Source organism: Ursus maritimus, unplaced genomic scaffold (genome assembly GCF_017311325.1).
Source record: "Ursus maritimus isolate PB19 unplaced genomic scaffold, ASM1731132v1 scaffold_11, whole genome shotgun sequence".
In the NCBI taxonomy this organism is placed as follows: Eukaryota; Metazoa; Chordata; class Mammalia; order Carnivora; family Ursidae; genus Ursus; species Ursus maritimus.
Genome location: NW_024423453.1, coordinates 70840570 through 70860626, shown reverse-complemented (window position 1 = coordinate 70860626; position 20057 = coordinate 70840570). Strand labels below are relative to the sequence as shown.

At 56.4% G+C, this 20057-nt stretch overlaps 2 protein-coding genes across 4 annotated transcripts; one reads left to right on the top strand and one right to left on the bottom strand.

Moving 5' to 3' along the window:
* Positions 1 to 3211: 3211 nt before the first annotated feature.
* LGI3 (leucine rich repeat LGI family member 3) lies at positions 3212 to 11353 on the bottom strand. Its single transcript, XM_008702106.2, has 8 exons — positions 11029 to 11353; positions 10053 to 10124; positions 9158 to 9229; positions 8734 to 8805; positions 8525 to 8596; positions 7783 to 7952; positions 7463 to 7627; positions 3212 to 5348 (listed from the first exon to the last, which is right to left on the bottom strand). Exons 1-8 carry the CDS (start codon positions 11232 to 11234, stop codon positions 4531 to 4533), a joined length of 1647 nt encoding a protein of 548 aa, XP_008700328.2. The 5' UTR covers positions 11235 to 11353; the 3' UTR covers positions 3212 to 4530.
* Positions 11354 to 16898: 5545 nt separating this feature from the next.
* Positions 16899 to 19177, top strand: SFTPC (surfactant protein C). Of its 3 annotated transcripts, none has more exons than XM_008702090.2 (5): positions 16899 to 16967; positions 17671 to 17829; positions 18179 to 18301; positions 18550 to 18660; positions 19040 to 19177. In XM_008702090.2, exons 1-5 carry the CDS (start codon positions 16899 to 16901, stop codon positions 19175 to 19177), a joined length of 600 nt encoding a protein of 199 aa, XP_008700312.1. The 3 variants fall into 3 exon arrangements, with proteins under 3 accessions (XP_008700312.1, XP_008700313.1, XP_040482128.1); XM_008702091.1 differs by having other exon boundaries at positions 16926 to 16967; positions 18550 to 18668; positions 19027 to 19177; XM_040626194.1 differs by lacking the exon at positions 17671 to 17829 and having other exon boundaries at positions 16926 to 16967; positions 18550 to 18668; positions 19027 to 19177.
* Positions 19178 to 20057: the final 880 nt, after the last annotated feature.

The following is a 20057-nucleotide window of genomic DNA, read 5'->3' as shown; positions in this document are numbered from 1 at the left end:
GCCCCGGAGGGGGCGGGGCGAGGTCAAGGAAGCCAGGGGCCTGCCCCTTAAAGGGGCGATGTACCTCCTGCTCGCGGACTGGGCCCATTAGGTTGAGTAGCCGCCCTGATTGGAAAGATTAGGGGGTGAGAAACAGCAACGAAAAAAGGTGTGGAGGAGGAAACGAAGGAAACTTTGACTCCAGAGTTTTCCCGGCTCTTCCTTGGCTTCCCCTTTTTGCCTCATCTTTCCCTTCTGTAAAATGGGAAAAGGCATGCAATGGGTGCAGGACCCCGCTTCCAGGCTCACGCACAAGTGGAAAAAGGCTTGGCTGAGCGCCAACAGATCCAAGTCTTGCAGCACTAGGTCCGGAGATGCATAAGCGCCTCAAAGACGCTGAGGCGATCTAGAGCGAAAGCGGGAGTAGGAGAGGGAATCTGAGGCACTCACCACCCCCATGAGACTCACCCTGAAGTGTGGGCTTTCAGGAGTTGACTTCCCTCTGGGATACCTGCCAGAGCCCACATATCTGGGTGGGCTGACCATGATGATTTGAGAGATTCTGGGCAGAGCACCCAGCCACCACCCCCCACCCATGCCTTCTTCACCAGAAGTTTGAAATTCCACCTATTCCTGCGAGTCAAGAACACACGCATCCCTGAGAGCTGAATCATATCAACAATTGCCACTTTGTAGCTAATTTTTGTATGCAAGGTCTTGACCTTTACAAAGATTCCCCCCCCCTTTTTTTTTTACCATTTAGGAAATACATTCCCTCTGCCCCATTGGTTGCTGGATGATGGGTGAATGCTTGACTTGATCAGTCCTCTGAACATGGCCCAGGAAGGGGAGAGGGAACAGAGAAGCTCCTCTAGGGGCAGGTATATGGGGGAAGAAGGGGGAAGGCTCAAAGGAGAAGGCAAGCTTTGTTGCTTCTAGAACTTTGTATGTAGGATTGCATTCTTTGTATCTCTTCTGCATAGTGCCTCATTCCTCCCTCTGACAATGGGGACCATGCCTCTCCACCCTGTGCAGCCTCCCCTCTGCTTCACAGGGCTGAGGTGAAGGAGACAGCAGAGTTACCCAGAGCCATGGGGATGAGAAACTTGGACTGTTATTACTTTTTATTAGAGCCATAGTTAACACCCATCACCTATCGAAAGGATGGACTAGGTAATGATGGGGGCCAGGGAAAGGAGGCTTCGTGGGAATAAATAAACACGAGGTAATTATGTAGTCTTAATTACTATCATCCATTTTATTGGTGTTGTTGGGTGTGAGAGCTAGCAGTGAAACTGACCCACAGGAGAAACTCCCCTGAGGCCTCCCTCTTCCCATCTAACCACCCCCTCACACTGGGCCTCACTCCTACCCTATGTTGGAAGAACGAGGGACTCCGAGGTCTAGAGTCCCACCACGCGTCTATAGGCACAGACATTGTGATAGAGGTGAAAGTCGAGCTTAACCTAGGAGTCACATCCTTGTCTCCTGGGAGCAGAAGCATGTGACTGACTCACAGGGGCCAGCACAAGAGGAGCAGGGGGCTGCAGGAGAGGGGAGGAACGGGTGATCGGCAGGAGGGAAGGCGGCCTGGGCTGCCCGGTGCACGCGCACCTTTGTCCTGTGGTGCCTGCCGCAGAGCCGCCTCCTCTGGCTGCCCCTACCTGACCTGATCTCAGCCTCTACCCCCACTTGCGGGCGAAGAGCTCTCCTGTACCCACTTTGAAGGCCATCCCCACGGGGAAGGTCTCTCACTTGGAGACCCCCGGTCCCGATGACTGCGCTTAGGAATCTAAGGGACACCAGAGGGCTGCTCCTGAGAGCAGGGCTCAGCATGGAGGGGCATGTGGCTGGAAGCTGAGGGGGTCATCCTCCTCGGCTCTGGCAGAGTGAGTGGACTCTGTCTCTCATGGCCTTTGGTCATGAGATATTGACACAGTCACCTAGCTAAACTGAGTTGCTAAGCAACTCTCTGGACACACAGATGACCCCCAGGCAGGTGACCAGGCAGGCATACAGCAGGCTCCATTCCCCACGTGCAGAAAGCAGGGAATTCAAGGGGAGAAGTGTCTCCCACCCCTGGAAGGGGTCCTAGGGGGAGTGACAAAATGATGTTTATCTTTCTACTGGGCAATGTGTCTGGGACACTCAACCCACTTCCCCTGGCAACTTCTCCCTGGCACAGCAAGAGGGTCCATTTCCCATTTGAAAAGCAGGACAGGAATTCCCAGGACAGTGTGGCTGGGGGGCCTGAGGGACATCTGCTAATCCAAGAGCACATGTGGTTTGAAGAGGTGGAACCCCAGACAAGGCACCTGTGAGATTCCACATCGTGAGGGGGTGACTAGGGGCAGGCTTGGTCGGGGGCACCTGAGACTACAGGAGAGACAGAGGGCCCAGGGGTTCTGAGACTGATGGGTGAGGAACCCTAGTCCACAGACAGCAGTTCTCCCCAAAGATTAACCTCCTTCTTTCCCACCAAGCACCATTCTCTCAGCCACTTCCTCATCTCATAGAGTCCTAAAGACCGATGCAAGTCACAATGCAGTGTCAGACACGCTATTCCAACAGCTTTCCATATATGAATGTATTATATATTTCATGCATTTAAATCTCACACTAACTCTGTCAGCTAGGCACCTTGATTATTCACATTTTATAGATGAGAAAAACGGAGACACAAATGGGATAAGAAACATGGTTGAGGCCGCCCTAGCCGCTAAGTGGCAGGATCCAGAATTGGTAGAGTAGGTTTTAGTATCTACTTTACAGAAGAGAAACCGAGGGCCAGGGAAATCAGTAGACTTGCTTGAAATCTTACACCTAGGGCAAGGGCTGGCGGCAATGGAACGGAGGGGAGAGGAGAGAGACTCCTGAGCTTGTCTTTGGCCATGTTGGTTGGAGTTGATCTGATGGAGGGACAGACTCCAGTCTCAGTGGGCCCCAAAACTGATCTCCAGGAAGGAAAACTTGGGCCATGAGTCAGCCCCAGGTGGTAGAGACTAGTCACACTTGCTCCGCACCTGGGTATCATCATTGTGAACTCCTGACCCCCGCACCAGCTGATCGTGGGGTGCCCACTTGCTCCTCCGAAGGAGAACAAGGGAGAAGGGGGTCTGCACGCTAATGCTGGCCCCCTGACAATAGCAGGGACACAGAGCACAGCCCTGGCTCTGTTCTGAACCAAACAGCTGTCTCTGACTGTAGCCATTGGACACCCGAGAGCCAGCAATGGGGTGGGAAATTTTTATTTGCAGCAGTGAGTCATAACATTGCCCCCAAGTGCCCCTGGGCATCCTGCCACCAGTAGGCCCTTACACGGTCTAGGCACAGGGAAGTTTGCCCGCCTCACCCCACGGCTTCTCGGCCAGCCTTGCAGCTCAGGGCTGTCGATCCCCAGCATACAGCAGAGGGCAGCAGAAGCCTGGCTCTCAGGTGCTGCTTCTACAGGACCCTCGCCCCCTCCGCTACTCAGCTTGCACTAAGAGGCAATGCTCCTGGGGCCTGCCTCTGGGGATTGGAGAGGTCCCAGGATCCCCAAGATGCTCTCTAGGCCTCCTCCGCTCTTGGCACCCACCCAGTTGGCTCGGGTGCTTGCCGGTCCCTGGCTCGGCCGGCTTTTGGACCCACCTCACAGCGCCTACACGGCTCAAGGTCCACATCCCAAAGGCAGGGCTGAACCAGGGGTGGTCTGAAGCTGGAGCCGCCACAGTAAAGAGAAGCTGAAAGGCTTTTATCTGGGTGGTCTCCCGTCCCCAGGTGAGCTGGATTCAAGGTCAGAGCAGGAAACTCCAGTGAGAAAAGAGAGAGCCCTAAGAGGAACTCAGGGACTGCTTTGTTATTGCTTTGCCCCCAGATCGAGCTGGTGCCCAGAGGCTGGCACCACCATTCCCATCCTTATCAGCTACGGGGCAGGCACACGAGGTGAGCTGAGGAGGGAAGGTACCATGCGCCTTCTCCAAGAAGAGAGTCAAGGTGATGAAGGAGAGCCTCTTTAGGCCGCACTGAATCTGCATGTGTGCACACAGAAATGGGAGAGTCAACAGGTGTGTGTGTAATGAGGGTGTCCATGAGCGTCCACGTGTGCACGCAGGAGCGTAGCGCGGGTGAGTGAGCCCAGCAGCCTGAAGGATGTGGCCACGGGGAGACCAGAGAGTAGGGAAGCTAAGCTGAAAAAATGGGAGGGGTGGTTCTGCCCCGCCCCCATCTCCTCCCCTGGAGCCAGAGCTCGGGGAAAGCAGCAGATCAGGGGCAGGGTGGGGGGGACTTCAGGTAGGGTGTGGGGCTGACAGATGTCCACGTATGAGTGGGCACAGGGCCGCTTGGTTGCCTGGCACAGCTACAAGTCTCCATGCTGATGACAACTACAGTAAGTGGCTCCCCTGGCCCGCCCACAGTGTGTGCCCATGCTCACGGGGAGGGGGGGGATGCGGGGTGTCCGTGGGGCCATGTATGCAGGTTGGTTACATGTGTCTTCACACAGGCACACGTGCGGCTCACACAGAGACTTCTATTCAGGTCTGCCGGACACCCAGAGGCCTCAGCACCCCTCTAGGCACTGAGATCCACCACGATGTGTCGGTACACGAGTGTCTGTCCCTTGAAGCTGGGGGCCAGGAGCAGCTGGGCGTCCCCAGCAGGCATGTAGCAGAAGGCCCGAGGGGCCTGCACAGCCAGCTCCTGGAACCGCACGAACTTCTGGCGCCCCTCGTCCCACTGGTAGATCTGCGTGAAGGAGAAGTCACTCCCCAGCGCCAAGTAGCGGCGGCCGCCCACGAGGAAGGGCTGCATGGCCAGGGAGCCCCTGGAGGGCAGGGCCTGCACTTCAGAGAAGCGGGTGCCCTCCCAGCGCAGGATCTTAGAGTCGCCGATGTAGCGGCTGAGACACAGGTAGCTGTCGCGACCAGCACGGAAGTGTTTCACGGCCTGGGCATCAGGCACCTGGGTCACCTCGCCCTGGGCCACAAACTGCTTCTGGGTACGACTCCACTGATAGATGACAGGTGCCTGGGAGCTGCTAGACACGATCAACCGTGGCTTGCCCTCACCGTCCACAAACTCCAGGTCAGTGTCACGGTGCCAGGCGTGCAGGGCCTGGTGGGAGTAGAAGCCGTTCTGGTGCCAGCGGTAGAGGCTGGTGGCACCCGCCTTGGAGCTGTCGGCCACAGCAAAGTACCAGTCGCCGTCAATGCGGAAAGCCTCGAGGTCGTTGGGCTTGCGCACGCGCTGTGGGTCGATGTCCTGCAGCTTCGTGAAGCGTGTGGTGTTGGGGTCCCAGTGGTAAATGTAAGAGCCCCCAAACAGCTGGGCCACAACCACGTACAGCTGGCTGTCCACCACCATTGGCTTGCAGTGCACAGCAGAGGGGGCTGCCAGAGTGGAGAGAAGCAGCATCAGGCAGGGTCCGGCAGCCGCAGGCCCCCACCCATGCCATGCCCTTGGAAAAGGGGGTCACTCGCCTCCAACCCTGACCCAAAACTAAGGCTCTCTGCTACAGTATGCCTCCCACTGAACTTACCCACTTTTCTCAGCTAATAATCTGTCTCAGCATCACTCTCCCTCCACCCTTGCCCGCAGGGTTTAAATATCAGCTGACACTGAGCACAAAATAGGCATCCCTAGATATTGACCAGTTGTTTATCCATATTGTCGATTATTGAATTTTTATTGTGTGAAGTGACTGTGCTAAGTGTGAACAGATGGCCTCAACTGATCACTCTGAAATGGATCCTATTATTTTGCCCATTTCACATTGAAAGAAGCAGGCTCAGAGTCTAAGTGACTTGCCCAAAGCTACCTGGCTGGCCAGTTGCCAGGCAGGGCAAGGAGGAAGAGCCTGAGCCCACCCACAGCCAGGTGATAGAGCCACGGTACACACAATCACAGTTTGATGTTTGGATAGTTGTGTATGAAAACACATTATCCTAAGAATTCCCACTTTTGCAAGGGCTTTTATGTTTGAGGATGTCTGCACGAATGTACTTTCGCTCAACAACCAGATTGATCTGACCTCTTCTCAGGCATCCGAAGCACAAGGGGCCACACTCTTCACGTGTCCTGGTGTCCCTAATTATCACCTCTCCTCTCCTCCTTCCCAGCGCTGCTTTACCCGCCCTCCTCCTCCCCACCACTCCACCCAGGAAAGCCCATGTTGAACCCCGGGGCTCTGGCAGTCACCCCTAAATCCCTTCCACGGCCTTGGTCCACCTGCCCAGATACTCATGATCCCCCAGCTCCCAAGGTGCAGCTCAGACCCACCATGCCCACACACCCAAGAGCACCTCAAACTCCAGCTGGCCATGACTGGGCGCATATCTGCCCCCAAACCTCCTCCTCCTCCTCTGTGTTCTCAATTTCTGTTTGTGGCTCCACCCAGTCACCCCGTTCCAGAAACCTGGAGCCATCCCCCACACCTCCCTGTCCCTCACTCACCCACAGCCAGTCGGCCCCGAGGCCTGCCAACCCTCCCTTCTGCTTTCTAGTACAGTCTGCGTAGGCTTGCTGGTATTTCTTCCGTGACTGCTTTCCAGAATTTACCAGAGAGACCAGGGAGATCTGGCTCTGGGGTCTTCTTTGGGGGGAAAGGTTTCTTTTTCATAAGGACTTCAGGTCCTTTCAGAGATACAGGGTAATTTAAATTTTCTGTTTCCTCTTGTGTCACTTCACTCCTCCATTCTAAATCACTCTCCATCCCCACTGCTGTTGGCCCAGTCCAGGCCCCAGCACATCTCCCTAATGGTGGGCCCACATGCCTTACCCCATGCCAAGCCACTCTCCACACTGCATACGGAGAGAGTGTTCTAAAATACTGGCTGCTTTCGTTCATACACTGTGCTCAAAACCTGTCTGTGACCTGGTCCTCATGTCTCTTGAGTCTCATCTGCCTCTTTCTACCTAGAACCTTATGCTGTGGTCATATGAGCTGCTTACAGTTTACACATGCTGCACTCATGCACTAAGCTGTTGCACAGCTTCTTGATTTTGCTCATACTGTTCTTGCTGCCAGAATACCCTTCCCACATTTTTTTCTCTGAGCTAAGTCTCCCTCAGCCTTCTAGATTCAGCTTAAATTCAGTGGATCCCAAACTGAGCTCACTAGCCACTCCTATCTCCTTCTTGGTTCACTGGCACCACCCAGTTACTTAAGCCAGGCACTTAAGCATCACCTCTGACTCTCCCTCATCCTTCAAGACACAGCTCAGGCATCCCCTCCACCAGGAAGCCTTCCTTGATTGCCCAGGGTAGGCCTCTCCTTTGCGGCCCCAGAGCATCGTGCTCATATCTCCCTCCTCAAACCCACTTATTCTATGGATGTTATCTGTGTATGTATTGGCCTCTCCCCAAAGACTGGAAAGTTATTATGGGCAGAGACCATGTCCCATCTATGCCTCTACCTGTAGGAACTCAATGGAGAGGAACAATGGAGCCCAGCACCTCCCACTCCCTTAAACGGGGGTCACCACAGCCAGGCCAGGGTAAGTACCTGGGATTCTATCATAATCTCGAAGCTGCCGTTCCACATAGTCCCACTTGAGGACAGCACAAGCGCTGGCACCTGGCTGGGCCAGAGCCAAATAGAGGTCGCTGGAGTAAAGGAAGGGCTCGGCCGACACTGCTGGGAAGGGCAGGGTCTGGTACAGCACGAAATCTGCAGGGATAAGAGGGGAGGGGTGGGAAGAAGAAGGGTAAAAGCTTGTTGGGGGGTAAGGGCTGCTGGACCGGCAAGGTTGGCGGAGGCTGGGGGCTCTTCCAGCAGCGCCTGCGGAGCCGCCCTGGGGAGGCCTGGGGGGGGGCACCTCTTACCCGTGGTGATGCAGTCGAATTCCCGCAGCGGCAAGTCCTGCACCTTGTGCTCTTGGAAGCGGGGCGGGCTGGCGCAGTAGATGGGAGCCACCGTGGTGTTGGTGTGCGCCAGCCACTCCACCAGCCACTTCACTTTGCAGTCGCAGTTGAGCGAGTTGCCCCGCAGGTCCCTGGATCGTGAGGGTGATGGAGGGAACACAGAGAGGACGAGGCTCCCAGGGGCTCTGCCCCCACCCCTGCCCCAGGCTCTCTAGGCTTTTGGAAGTGGGTATACTCAAGGCTTCTGCTCCCATGGTATCTTTGCACAGATTAGACAAAAGCTCCCCTTGGGCTAGGTGCACCCCATGGACACGTGCTTGGCCAGCAGAGTAGGGGCCAAGTTTCAGTCCCTACTGACCTCCTGGGTCAGGTGCCTTTTGCAGGGTATAATCTGCATAGCTATGTTGCATCTCAGTTCCTTCAAACCTTCCACAATCCTGTTTTTTTCTTGTGTACATACTGATTAACGGTTGTGGCTATGCTAGAGGACTTCAATGCACGTTCAAATCAAACATACATTTAAAAAGCACATGTTTAAAAAAACATACACATATACATTGTGTATCTAGTAGCCTTCTAGGAGGCTTCCCCAAACCCAAGCCTCTCAAGACCTTATGATCTTCCCAATTCTAGCTCCCACACCACTCTCTCCAGGGACACGCCCTTCTGTGGCACTGTCGAAAGAGGTAGGGCTCAGCCTTACAAGTCACTCAGGATGTCCAGGGGCCGAAAGATGTCTCTGGGCAGTGTCTGCAGGTTATTGTTGGCCAGTGATCTGCAAGAGAGACCCCTGGGTCACCTGAAGATCTCACAAGAGACCCCTGGGTCACTTGACTGAGGCCAAAGGCCACAGTGATGAGGGGCTCTGGTCCCGTGTGTGTGTGAGTGTGTGTGTGTCTGTGATGTACTCACAGGTGTGTCAAAGACTTGAGTCCTCTGAAGGTAAACTTGGATAGTGCCCAGATGTCATTGTTCTCAATGAAGCTGGAGATAATGAGAATTTGTCTTAGATGCCACTCAGTATCCCAGACCCCCAACCAGCTATTTCCCTCTGCCCCACCTAGGTTCCTGCCCATGGTCCTGAGACAGGCTTCCATTCTGATTCTGGTGTCATGAAGCCTGTGGTGACAGCGCATCCGGGCAGGATGGTTTAGGCAGAGGGGCAGATGAAATGACCCTCTGCTTGAGTCCTGCAGTCAGAGGATTCCAGGGCTCTCCCTCCCCCTTACCCCCCCCCTCCCCCCAGCTTTCCTCATTCAGCCTGCCCTCTCAGTCCACCCAGGCCAGGGCTCCCTCCTCCCTTCTGGTTCCCATCCCCCCACTCCTTGCCACACACAGGTACTGCAGGTGCGACAGTCCTGTGAAGGCGTTGTCTCCAATCAGAGTAAACTTGTTGGAGTTGAGTAACCTGGAAAGACAGAGGGGGAATTAGAGCTTCCAAGGGTGTGCTCCCTGTGCCAGTCCCCAGCCTGCCACCTCACCCTGGGGCTTCCTCACAGTCCTGCAGCCCTGCTGCCCCTCCTCGGGACCCCAGAGCAGCCTGGCAGCAAGACCAGCCAGGAGCCTGTTCTGGGCCCAGAAGCCATTTGCTTCAAGGATAGAAACAGTCAGGGGCAGATCTCTCCTGTCAAGCCTGGTCCTTCCCCACTGTGTCTCTCTATCTCTGTCTCCGCCTCCATTCTCTGTCTCCCACCCTCATCCCAGCTCACTCAGTCCCTCTCAGACTGGTAGTGAGTTTGAGGGTAACCCATGGTGAAAAGGAGTTGGGGTAACTCACAGGCACTCTCTCCTTTGACTGGGGCTTCAAACAGAAACAGCCCCTGTTAGAATTCCACACCTTCCCACTTCCCTCCCTTTCGACCCCCAGCTCTTTCTCCAAATCCTGGTCCCTGCAGTCAGCTGTCTCTAAGATTTCTGGCACCATCCCAGGCTACTGCACCCAATTCTTTGGGTCTCCAGAGGAGTCAAGTCCTTTTCTAACTGGGCCCCAAATACCCACTCTTGGTTTTCACATGCAACCCCCACCTTCCCTCACCCCACAGCGGCTCCCCGCACCCTCCTGACTCTATGCTGCTCCACCTTTTGTGGCTATCCCATACAGCGAAAGTAAGGGACACCTGCACCTTACTCTGCAATGACTACCTGCATTTGTTCTCCTCTCCCCGGTCCAGGGTCCGTCCCCTTCCACTGCCCCACCCCCCACCCGCCCTTCCCCAAGGCCCTGTCCTTACAGGAACTGCAGCAGTGGCAGGTGGGAAAATGCTCCATCCTGGATCTCTGAGAAGGCAGCATTCACCAGCGTCCTGTAGGGGACACTGGAGTTAGTACTGTGGGGACTGTGCAGGGACTAGGGGTAGAAGGGCACACAAGGTGAACAGGGCAATGGTTCTACACGCACTTACCCTGGAAACTCCCCATTTCACCAGACTGGCCTCCCTACCCAGAGCTATCTTTCTCTCCCCTCCATAAACTCGTTGCCTTCCTTCATCACTACCCTTCCCTACTGCCTCCCTGAGCACCAGTGGCCCCAGGCTGAGCTTCCCCTTCAGCCAAAAGAAGGTTCCATTACCCACACCTTCAAACGCCCACAGTGTGCTGGGAGCTGCTGAGGGATGGGGCCCTGGGATGGGGGTGCAGGATTGGTATCCTGCCCTCAAGGACCACACAGCTCAGCTCATCCCTGAGGCCACTTCCAGCAAGTGACAGGCTGGCCGGCCCAGTGCAGAGTGAAGGGAAGACCAGTGGAAGGCTGTCCTGTGCCAGGGCACTGTGTGAGTGGATGTCACTCCCACCCCTCCCCCAGCTTCCACCCTCCCTCCCCCCACAAAAAGCCTTTCTGCCCTTGGTGTGACATCACAGGCAGGGGCCCACATGCTCTTGTAAACATCCCCTCCCCCCACGTCCAGAGCCCTGCACACAGTAGGTCTCATGGATGCTGATGGTGGTGATGATTCATTCTTGGCCATAAACTCCTGTTTCCCAGCCATGGCTGCTGAGCCTGCATGACTACGGAACTCCCTGCCCTGCTGATGCCCTGAATCTCCAGTCCTGAGGACCCCTGGAGTCCTCCTGCTCCCCACACTTTGTAGAGGGGGAGCAAGGGTGTTCCCCACCCACTCTCAGAGGGCTCCCTCTCTCCACTCCCCCACCTCCCAAGCGCTCCCTCTCTCCACTCCCCCACCTCCCAAGCCAGGGCAGGACACTCACAGAGAGATGACCTCGGAGGGCAGGTTCCTGGGCACTGCCTTGGAGTCCACACAGAAGGCGGTGTCCCTGGTGCAGGAGCAGCTGGGCGGGCAGGGGGGCGTCTTGGGGGGCCTCCTGGCGCTGACTTGCAGCATCAGGCAGAAGCCCAGCGTGGACAGCGCCAGCAGCCAGAGCCCGGAGCCCCGCCTGGCCCGCAGCCCCGCCATGCTGCCTGCAAGCTCTCTCGCGGGCCGCCGGCCGCAGCCCCGGCCCCGCCGCTCTCCGCCACCCAGCACGGGCCGCCACCTCCGGGCCACCGCCGCCGGCCACTGCTACCGCAGCTAGGGGCCCGGCCGCCCGCTGCGGAGAGCCGACTCCTCAGCCCTCGGGCGCCGGCTCCGTCCCCTGCCCTGCTCGTTCTCGCGAGCCGGCCGGGAAAGCTGCGCGGGCCCGGAGCCGAGCGAGGGCTGACCGGCGGGGGCGGCCGCGGAGTGCGGCGGGGGCGCGCGCAGGGCGGAGGGGGCGGGGGCGCGGGGGAGTCCCGAGCTGCGAGTAGCCCAGGAAAGGAGTGGTTGCGGCCCTGGGCGCTGTACGCCCTCACAGCGGTCTCCGGGGCCGTCCGCTTGCGTGTCCGGCGCCCAGGGACTGTCGTGAGTGCAGGTGTGGGAGGTGTACGTGTGCGCCCTACGCTGGCATGACTGTGCCCGTGCGCACCTCTGCGCGGGCACTCGCACGGAGGCACATAACCCCCGCGGGGGCGTTTCTGCGTTGTGGATCCGCGTGCCTCTGCGTGCCTGTCTGTTTGTCGTGGCCCTCGGGGGACACATCCTCTAAACAAGAGTTCATGGGTGTGTCATAAGCGACATGTGTGTAGCTGCGTTCACATGTGTTTCCACGGGCCGGTGAACAGAATGTGCCTTTGTGTCTCTGTGCGCTGAAAAGGGAAATGTTTGTCCCTGAGTTGGAGTGGGAGTGTGTGGAATTCTGGAACATCTCTCCCTACCCGACCACAGACGGTTGAAGCTGGGTAGAGCCCTGGACGTTTTCCAGTCCAGCTCTTGGTCACAAATGAGCAAACTGAGGTCCAGACTAAGAGGAAAGCAGCCCAGCTTGATGTCACATGTACTGTATGTTGCATGCTCTGTGTACTTAACCCTTCCAACCTTTTAAGGTAGATGATAGTAATCCCCTTTTACAGATAAGAGAAGTGAGGCTGGTAGTACCCGAAGAAAGGGACAGAACAGGGGTTTCAATCCACTCTGCCCAACTCCGAAGTTCGCATTTATACTTCTATACCAGGGATTTCCGAAGTGTGGTCCAGGCAGTCCAGGAGAACCTTCCAGGGAGTCACCGAGGTCAAAACAATTGTCGTAAGAATGTTAAAACTTAATTTTACTTTTTCAGTTTCACACTCTCACAAAGTACCCTGGAATTTCCAGAGGCTACATGATGTATCTTCTGTTAAGCCAGAAATTAAGGAGATTTGCAAGACTGGGTGGCTCAGTCGCTTAAGGAGCCAGCTCTTGCTTTTGGCACAGGTCATGATCTCAGTGTCCTGGGAGCCAGCCCTGAGTGGCTCCTCACTCAGTAGGGAATCTGCTTGAGGATTCTCTCCCTCTCCCTCTGCTCCTCCCTCTGCTCATGCTCTCTCTCTTTCTAAATAAACAAAGAAATCTTTAAAATATAAAGGGATTTGCAAAAATGTAGAACAATGACACTCTTGTCTCTAATTTTTTTGCTTTATAAAATAGTTTTTAAACATTTATGTTATTTATGTTAAAACATAGAATGGGTTTATTATTGCAATTTTCATTAATTAACACTTTTAAATTTCTCAGTAAATCTCAATATGGTAAATATCAATAGATATAACCCACATAAACAAAAGCTCTTTGGGGTCCTCACTATTTAGAATGTTAAGGGGCACTGAAACCAAAATGTTTGTGAACTGCTGCTCTCTGCCGTGTTACCTCCCTGGGGGTCTGTGTGCGGGACAGACTGTGCCAAAAATTCACTGGGACAAGACCAGGGGAGCCTGGAAGTCAGGTGAATGGGCTCCCAGTCTGGTGTTCTTTCCATATCAGGCCAGAAAACTGAGATCACTGGGTCTAAGATGTGTCCCTAGCTGTCCCCAGCCGCTGCCAGCAGGGGCTTCTCCGGTCGGAGCTTACGTCTGTCCGTCTGTCCGTGCTTTCTCAACCAGGGATGCCCCGTCCCTTTGATGTTCACTCGCCACTGCCCGTGCAGCCCTCTGCATGCCAGCTTGTGGGAAGACGAGCAATGGGGGTGGGGAGGGCGGCTGGGGCAGCTGGGCAACCGTCCCCACCCGTCCCTGGCACAGCTCTGCCCAGCGCACAAAGGGCAGAGTGAATCTTGTCCCAGCCCCTGCAGCTGAGGCGCTGGAAGGGGGGAAAGAGAAGGTCCACATAGAAGGGGTGGCTACCGTAGGGCTCTCCATCACCCACGGTTCTCCCGGAGGGATGTAGCCCAGACACAGACAGAAAGGGGGAGTCTGGGCCCTGTTCTCAGCTAGGGATGAAGTAGATGATGATAATCGTGGTGATTGGATTGACCATGTCATTGGGTCCTCACAATAGCTTGGAGAGGGGGACAGGACAGGCAGACTAGTCCCATTTCACAGCTGAACACAGTAAAGCCTGGAAAGGCAGAAAGACAGATTCATTCAGGGTCCCAGAGCCGGCCAGCGAAGCCCCAAGACCTCCACATGCTGAAGAAATGAACTATTGACCGCTCACCAGGAGCCCCTTCATGCTGGCTGTGTGCATGCTCCTTGCCCTGCAGCAGCTAAGAAGCCTCAGAAAAGCAGGGTCTCAGGACCAGTTCCAGGGAAGATTGGGCAACAGAAAGCTCCCACATAGCTGACGAGAACAGCAGTGTGTGCTAAGTGGCAGGTGAAAGGGCAGCAGGAGGCTGGGAGATTTTGGCGGAGGGAGGGGGCACTGTAGCCCGGGCCAGTGAGGTGGCAGACCAGGTGCCGTTGGCTCTTGCCTGGCCTTTTACGGTTGGCGGCACTTGGAGAGGTGGAGAGGCATTGAGGGTGGGATTTCCAGGAGGGAGAGATGGCCTAAGTAAAGGCCAAGATGTGAGAAATCTGCAGCAGAGGGCTGGCGTGTTGGGGGTGGGGGGCAAGGGGACAGCTATGCATGCCCTGCTAAAGGTCTCTCCTCACTTCCTGAGAACGAAGACGAGGAGCCCAAGATCTCTATGGGTCAGGGCCAGAGGAGTCGGTGCTGGCATCTGAACTCCCTTATGAAACGTGAGGGCAACCTTCTTCCCCCAAACTCCAAATAGGCAAAAACAAGTGGGGGGGGGGGAAGAAAAACCATAAAGCTTGTGAGAATTACAGCCTAAGGGCAGCCTGCAGGGAAGACTGAGGACCTGAGAAAGCAGAGGCTTCGTTCCAAGGGAGACTCCTTTCTCAGCACTAGCTGGTGATGGCAAGCCCTACACACAGCACCTGCTCAGAACAGGCTCCACAGCTGGACCATGCGGCCCCCTGAGACACCCACAGGGACCCCGCGATGCTTGCAGTCCTCCTTGGCTCTCCCACTGGCCCGCTGCCCACCTGGCTCAGGCCCAGTGCATGTGAGTCAGCCAATCAATCCCAGCGTCGCCAGGACAACCCGGGGCGGCAGTGGGGGCGCTGGGGGTGGGCAGGGGTGGGCACCACAGCCAGCTGTCGCCTACATCTGGCACCTGCCCACAGCTGAGGCTGCACACAGTTGAGAGGAGGATGCTTCCCCCTCCTCCGTGAACCCCCCCCCCCAACCAATCCTCCTAGGACACTTGCTGCTAGAGGTTTCTGCATATATTTAAAAGGGCAGTTGGGGGTGGTGGTGAGGAGGGTGGTGGGAGCAAACACTCCCTTCCTGCCCCTCTCTCCTTCCCTGATCTTCTCAGGCGCTGTCAGTTCAAATGCCATGCTGTTGTGCAACCTGGAGGCCGAAGGCTCTCCTGCTGGAGAGGAGGTCCTCGTGGGGACGGGGCAACCCGCCAGGGCTGGAGAGCTGGGGGCCAGCTCATGACTGAATGGCAGAGAAGGCGTGAGGGAGCCCCCAGGCCGGGGACAGGAACTGGGGTGAAGTGTCGGAGCTAAAGTATCAGGAGCCAGAGAGTGAGGGTGGGGCTCTGACTTAGACACTCATGAAAGTTCCAAGGGAAAGGCACTGTAGAGACCAGCTAGCCCAGCAAGCGGAGGAGAACCCAAGAGAAAAGATGCAGCCATTGGTTGGTTTGGTTTAGTGCAACAAAGCAACAGAAGTGGCTTTGAGGAAGGAGGTAAAAGCGAAGGAAGGGAGAAGGAGAAGGTCCAGAAAGTGCATCACATCAGAGTGAGGAGGATTCTCGGGGCAAATTTAGGATCAGAGGGTATAAAAGAGGAGCACAGAGGGATAGGGTCACAGGCAGCACCAAGCAGGTGAAATTGAAGAACGAGGAGATTGGGACCCCATCAGTCACCACACCCAGCCCTGTGCAAGACTGGGCACAAGAGAGAAGTGTCAGGTGTGGAATCTGCTATCAAAAGCCTTTCACTTGATCTCTGAAAATGGTTCACTGTTTACTTGATGAAGAAAACCCAACAAAATCATTCATATCGAGAGGTTCAAATCTTCACATGCATTTGAAGAACACTCATGAAACTGCCCAAATCATCAAGGGCATGCATATCCCCAAAGCCACCAAGTACCCGAAGGAGTCACTTTACAGAAGCGGTGTGGGCCATTCCATCACCACAGTGGTGGAGCTGATAGGTGTGCCCGGGCCCAACAGTGGAGCTGGACACAGGGCCAGCGGCCTAAAAAGAGTGCTGAATTTCTGCTGCGCATGCTGAAAAATGCAGAGTCAGGCCGAGCTTAAGGGTTTCGGTGTAGATTCTCTGGTCATCGAGCACATCCCGGTGAGCAGAGCCCTTAGATGAGCCGCTACGATTGCAGAGCTCGTGGTCGGACTAACCCCTGCAGAAGCTCTCCCTGCCACACTGAGATGGTCTCTCCTGAGACAGAGCAGAGTGTTCCCAGCCCAGGGGACCCCCAGAAGAGGAGGTGGCACAGAGGAGAAAGATAACCCACGAGAAACTGGAGAAACAACAACGTATGGCCTGGGAATAAATTCAGCATAAAATAAATTCAAATGAAAGTAAAAGCAGGGGGAAAGGCCTTTAGATTACAAACGAGCCCATAGCAAAGAATGAGAAACCACACATTAGTAGGTGAAAATTTATAGCCAGAGGGGACAGAGTTTTCAGAATTAGGAAAAGAATGACTAGGGGCAAGTCTGAGGTTAGGTACCAGATGTGTGGGAGGAGGCCAGGCAGGTGGCATACTTGAAGTGAAAATATGAGGCTTTTTGAGAAATGGCCACATATGAACCCCCACACTGATGCCGGAGCACCCACTGCCTTCAGCAGGTCCACAGGCATTGCCTCCTCACTCCCCTTCCTAGGGCTCAGCCCTCTGCACAGGGGCAATTCTGTTGGGAAGTGTGGTGGACTCCCCACCGGGTCAGACCCCTGGCTGCCTGAGAGGTCTGACCTGGCAGAGGAACGAGGAAAGCCACAAGACTGCAGGGGCAGGTGCCAGCAAGAAAGGTGGCCAAGGCCAGGAAGACACCTACGGTGAGAGGCGCAGATTGCCCAAGGGCAAGTTTGCTCCGCACACCCAGCTTTGCTCTGGCCGGGGCCAAGAGGACTCGTGCGCCAGGGCCAAGGGCCCTCAGGGGCTCTTGCAGGGGCTTATCTGCACCTCCGTTCTGGAGGGCCAGGAACAAACAGGCTTCAAAGTCAAGGGCTTGGCTGGCAGAAGCGGGCCGGATCCTTCACCTCTGTCTCCTCTCCCTACCGGCACATATAAGACCCTAGTCACACTTGGGAGATGAGAGGGGAAGGAGCCTGCGGCAAGATGGATGTGGGCAGCAAAGAGGTCTTGATTGAGAGCCCGCCGGTGAGTATGACCGTTGTGTGGACATACGTGTGAGCTGGGCCCTGTCTCATCCGAGCTCTCCGAGCCAGTTTCTTCATCCGACTTCATGCGCTTAGTTAACCTAGGGCTGTGCTAAGGTAGGGCAGGGACACCAACCACTAAGGCAGAGTCCCTCGGGGAGATGGACATGGCAACCGATCATTCCAATGTGAGGACCCGAGAGCCACCACAGTGGTCAGCGGAAAGGGCGGCAGAGAGCACCGCGTAAGCAGCCGCTATGCGGGAGTCACAGGAAGCTTCACAGAGAAAGTGACATTTGAGCTGGTTCCCGAAGAATAGGCCGGAGCTCCCTAGGTGGAGAAGGCAGGCGTTGCGGGAAGAAGGGGTAGAATGTGTAAAGGCAGGGAGGTGTGGGAGAGCATGGATTATTTGGGGTAACAGAGAGGGATGGGGATGGCTGGGGTGTCAGGGGTCTGGAGGAAACAGCAGGAGATGAGACTGGGGAAGCAGGTTCCCTTGGGTCTCTTCACGCTAGACTTCATGTCTAAGCATTTCTGTTGGAATCCGGGCCACCTCCTCCAAGAAGCCTTCTCTGATCTCAGCCCTCCTCTGCACATCCATAGCATTGCAGTCCAGCTGTGGGAGGGTGTCCAGCTTGTGCAGGGAGAAGAAGGGCCCTCCTCATGACCTCATACCTGTCTCCCTGCCTGCCCCACCATGTCAGGACTACTCGGCAGCCCCCCGGGGCCGGTTCGGCATCCCCTGCTGCCCTGTGAACCTCAAACGCCTTCTCATCCTGGTCGTGGTGATAGTCCTTGTGGTCGTGGTGATTGTAGGGGCCCTGCTAATGGGTCTTCACATGAGCCAGAAACACACTGAGATGGTGAGCAGGCCCGGAATGGGATGGGAAGTGGGTAGAGGACACACCAAACGGAGGGGCTGGGTGGGCTGGGCAGAGTGAACTGGCTGAGGGGAATGGAGGGGAGGAGGCAAGGGGTGCCTCAAGAAAGGACAGAAACAGGAACAGGGTGGCAACCCCAGCTTAGGCTTTTCCACCAGGCCTCTTGCTGGCCTGGCAGCCTGTTCCTTCCAGCATCCGGTCCCACCCAGCCTGTCTGGGCTCTCAGGGAAGAAGGGAACACATTTTAGTAAAGAGGGCTGAGGGTGGACATGGGGACAGAAGGGATGAGTAGGGAAAGAGAAATACAAGGCCATCCTGTGCCCTCCCCCAGGTCCTAGAGATGAGTATTGGGGGGCCAGAATCCCAGAAGAACCTGGCCCTGCGGGAGCGTGTGGGCACCACTGCCACCTTCTCCATTGGCTCCACTGGCATCGTAGTGTACGACTACCAGCGGGTGGGTATACCTGACCTCCTGACCCTGGGGATGGGGCCGATGACAAGACTGCTAGGCCACCCAGCCGTGCCACTTCATGCATATCCATCCCTCCCCAGCCCCTAGCCCTTTTGCTTCCCTAGGCTGAGCCCCAGATTCCAATAGGACTCCCTCCGGGGCCTCACCTAGAGGGAGATGGCCCAGGATCAGGGTCAGGGAGTGAGCAAGGCAGGGCCTTCCTGAATGAACTCTGGGGTTTCTGTGCTCAGCTCCTGATTGCCTATAAGCCAGCCCCAGGAACCTGTTGCTACATCATGAAGATGGCTCCGGAGACCATCCCAAGTCTTGAGGCTCTCACTAGAAAGTTCCAGAACTTCCAGGTAGGTGTGTGAGAAGCAGTGGGTTGTCCCCCCCCCCCAGGGCTGTTGGGAGGAGCATTTGAGATGACAGCTATTTGTCACCTGTAAAGCACTACTCCTTGTGGGCTGCCAGGTGGGTGCCCCTGCCTAAACTCACCTGTACCACACCTTCCCTACCTATTCCCCAGCCCTTCCTTCCCTGATGCCAAGCTGTTGGCCTCAGCTGAACCTCACCACCCAGGGGCTTCTGACTCTAGCACTGCCCCCTCTTCACTGGTGAGGAAAGTAAGACTTTTAGGAGGCTCAGAGAGATGGCCCGACATGCCTGAGGTCCCACAATAAGGGCCACAGGTGAGACAGAAACTCAATTCCCAGGTTCCAAATCAGGTGCTCTTTCCAGATCAAGCCTGCCGTGTCTACCTCTAAGCTGGGCCAGGAGGAGGGCCATGATGTTGGCTTAGCATCCCCTGGGGACCTGGACTTCCTGGGCACCACAGTGAGCACCCTGTGTGGCGAAGTGCCCCTCTACTACATCTAGGACCCCTCAGGTGAGCAGATGTGACCGCCAGGCACCGAGGAGCAGTGGCCCAGGAAGGCTTGCGCCACCTTGCCATGTCAGCTGACTGGGAACTGGGGGATCCATTGAGCAGGTCACCTAGGGAGCTCCTGGGAGGGCAAGTTCATAGACAGCCCCCTCGTAGTCCCTCTCCCTCCCATAATAAACAGTGTTTCTTTGCTTCTCAGGGCCTGTCGAAGCCCCAGGTGAAGAGGAAAGATCCACCCGCTAAGGGTCTTTGCAGAGAGGCAGGAAGCTGCTCCTACCCGTACCACAGGGACTGGAGCTGGAGAAACGGGAGCTGTGGGGAGAGGAGGGAGCGGGCAGAAGAGATGCAGCTCCTAGGGCCCAGGGGCTCCTACCACGAAAGAATAAAGCAGCCTGATTGAAAAACAAAGGGTGCGTCTCTTCCATCCTCCCACACCCCCTCGGTCCTGTTCCTGGTGGGGCCAGTTAGGGGAAGGGTAGGGACCTGAGGGAGCGACCGGTCTTTCCCCTGCCCCCTCTGTCAGGGCGCGATGGGGGGACTGGGGGCAGTGACGAGGGGACTAGGCAATCCACGGGCTTTAGGCGCCCTCCAGTGGTGTCTCCCGAGGGAGGACGAGAGACAGAGACAGCCAGAGACCGACCGAACTAGAGAGACAGGGACCGCGATGGGAGAGGGCGAGGGTCCGAGAAAGGCGGAGACCGAGAGACGCAGGCAGAGAAACGCAGCCAGAGACCGAGGGGCGGAGGCGGGCAGAAGCGCGGGGGGACCTGACAGCGTGTCCCGCTGCCCGGGACGGGGCTCGGGCCCGGCGCCCGCGGGACGAGCCTCCGCTAGAGGGCACCTCGCGGGAGCTGCCGTCGGCCAGGCACCCCG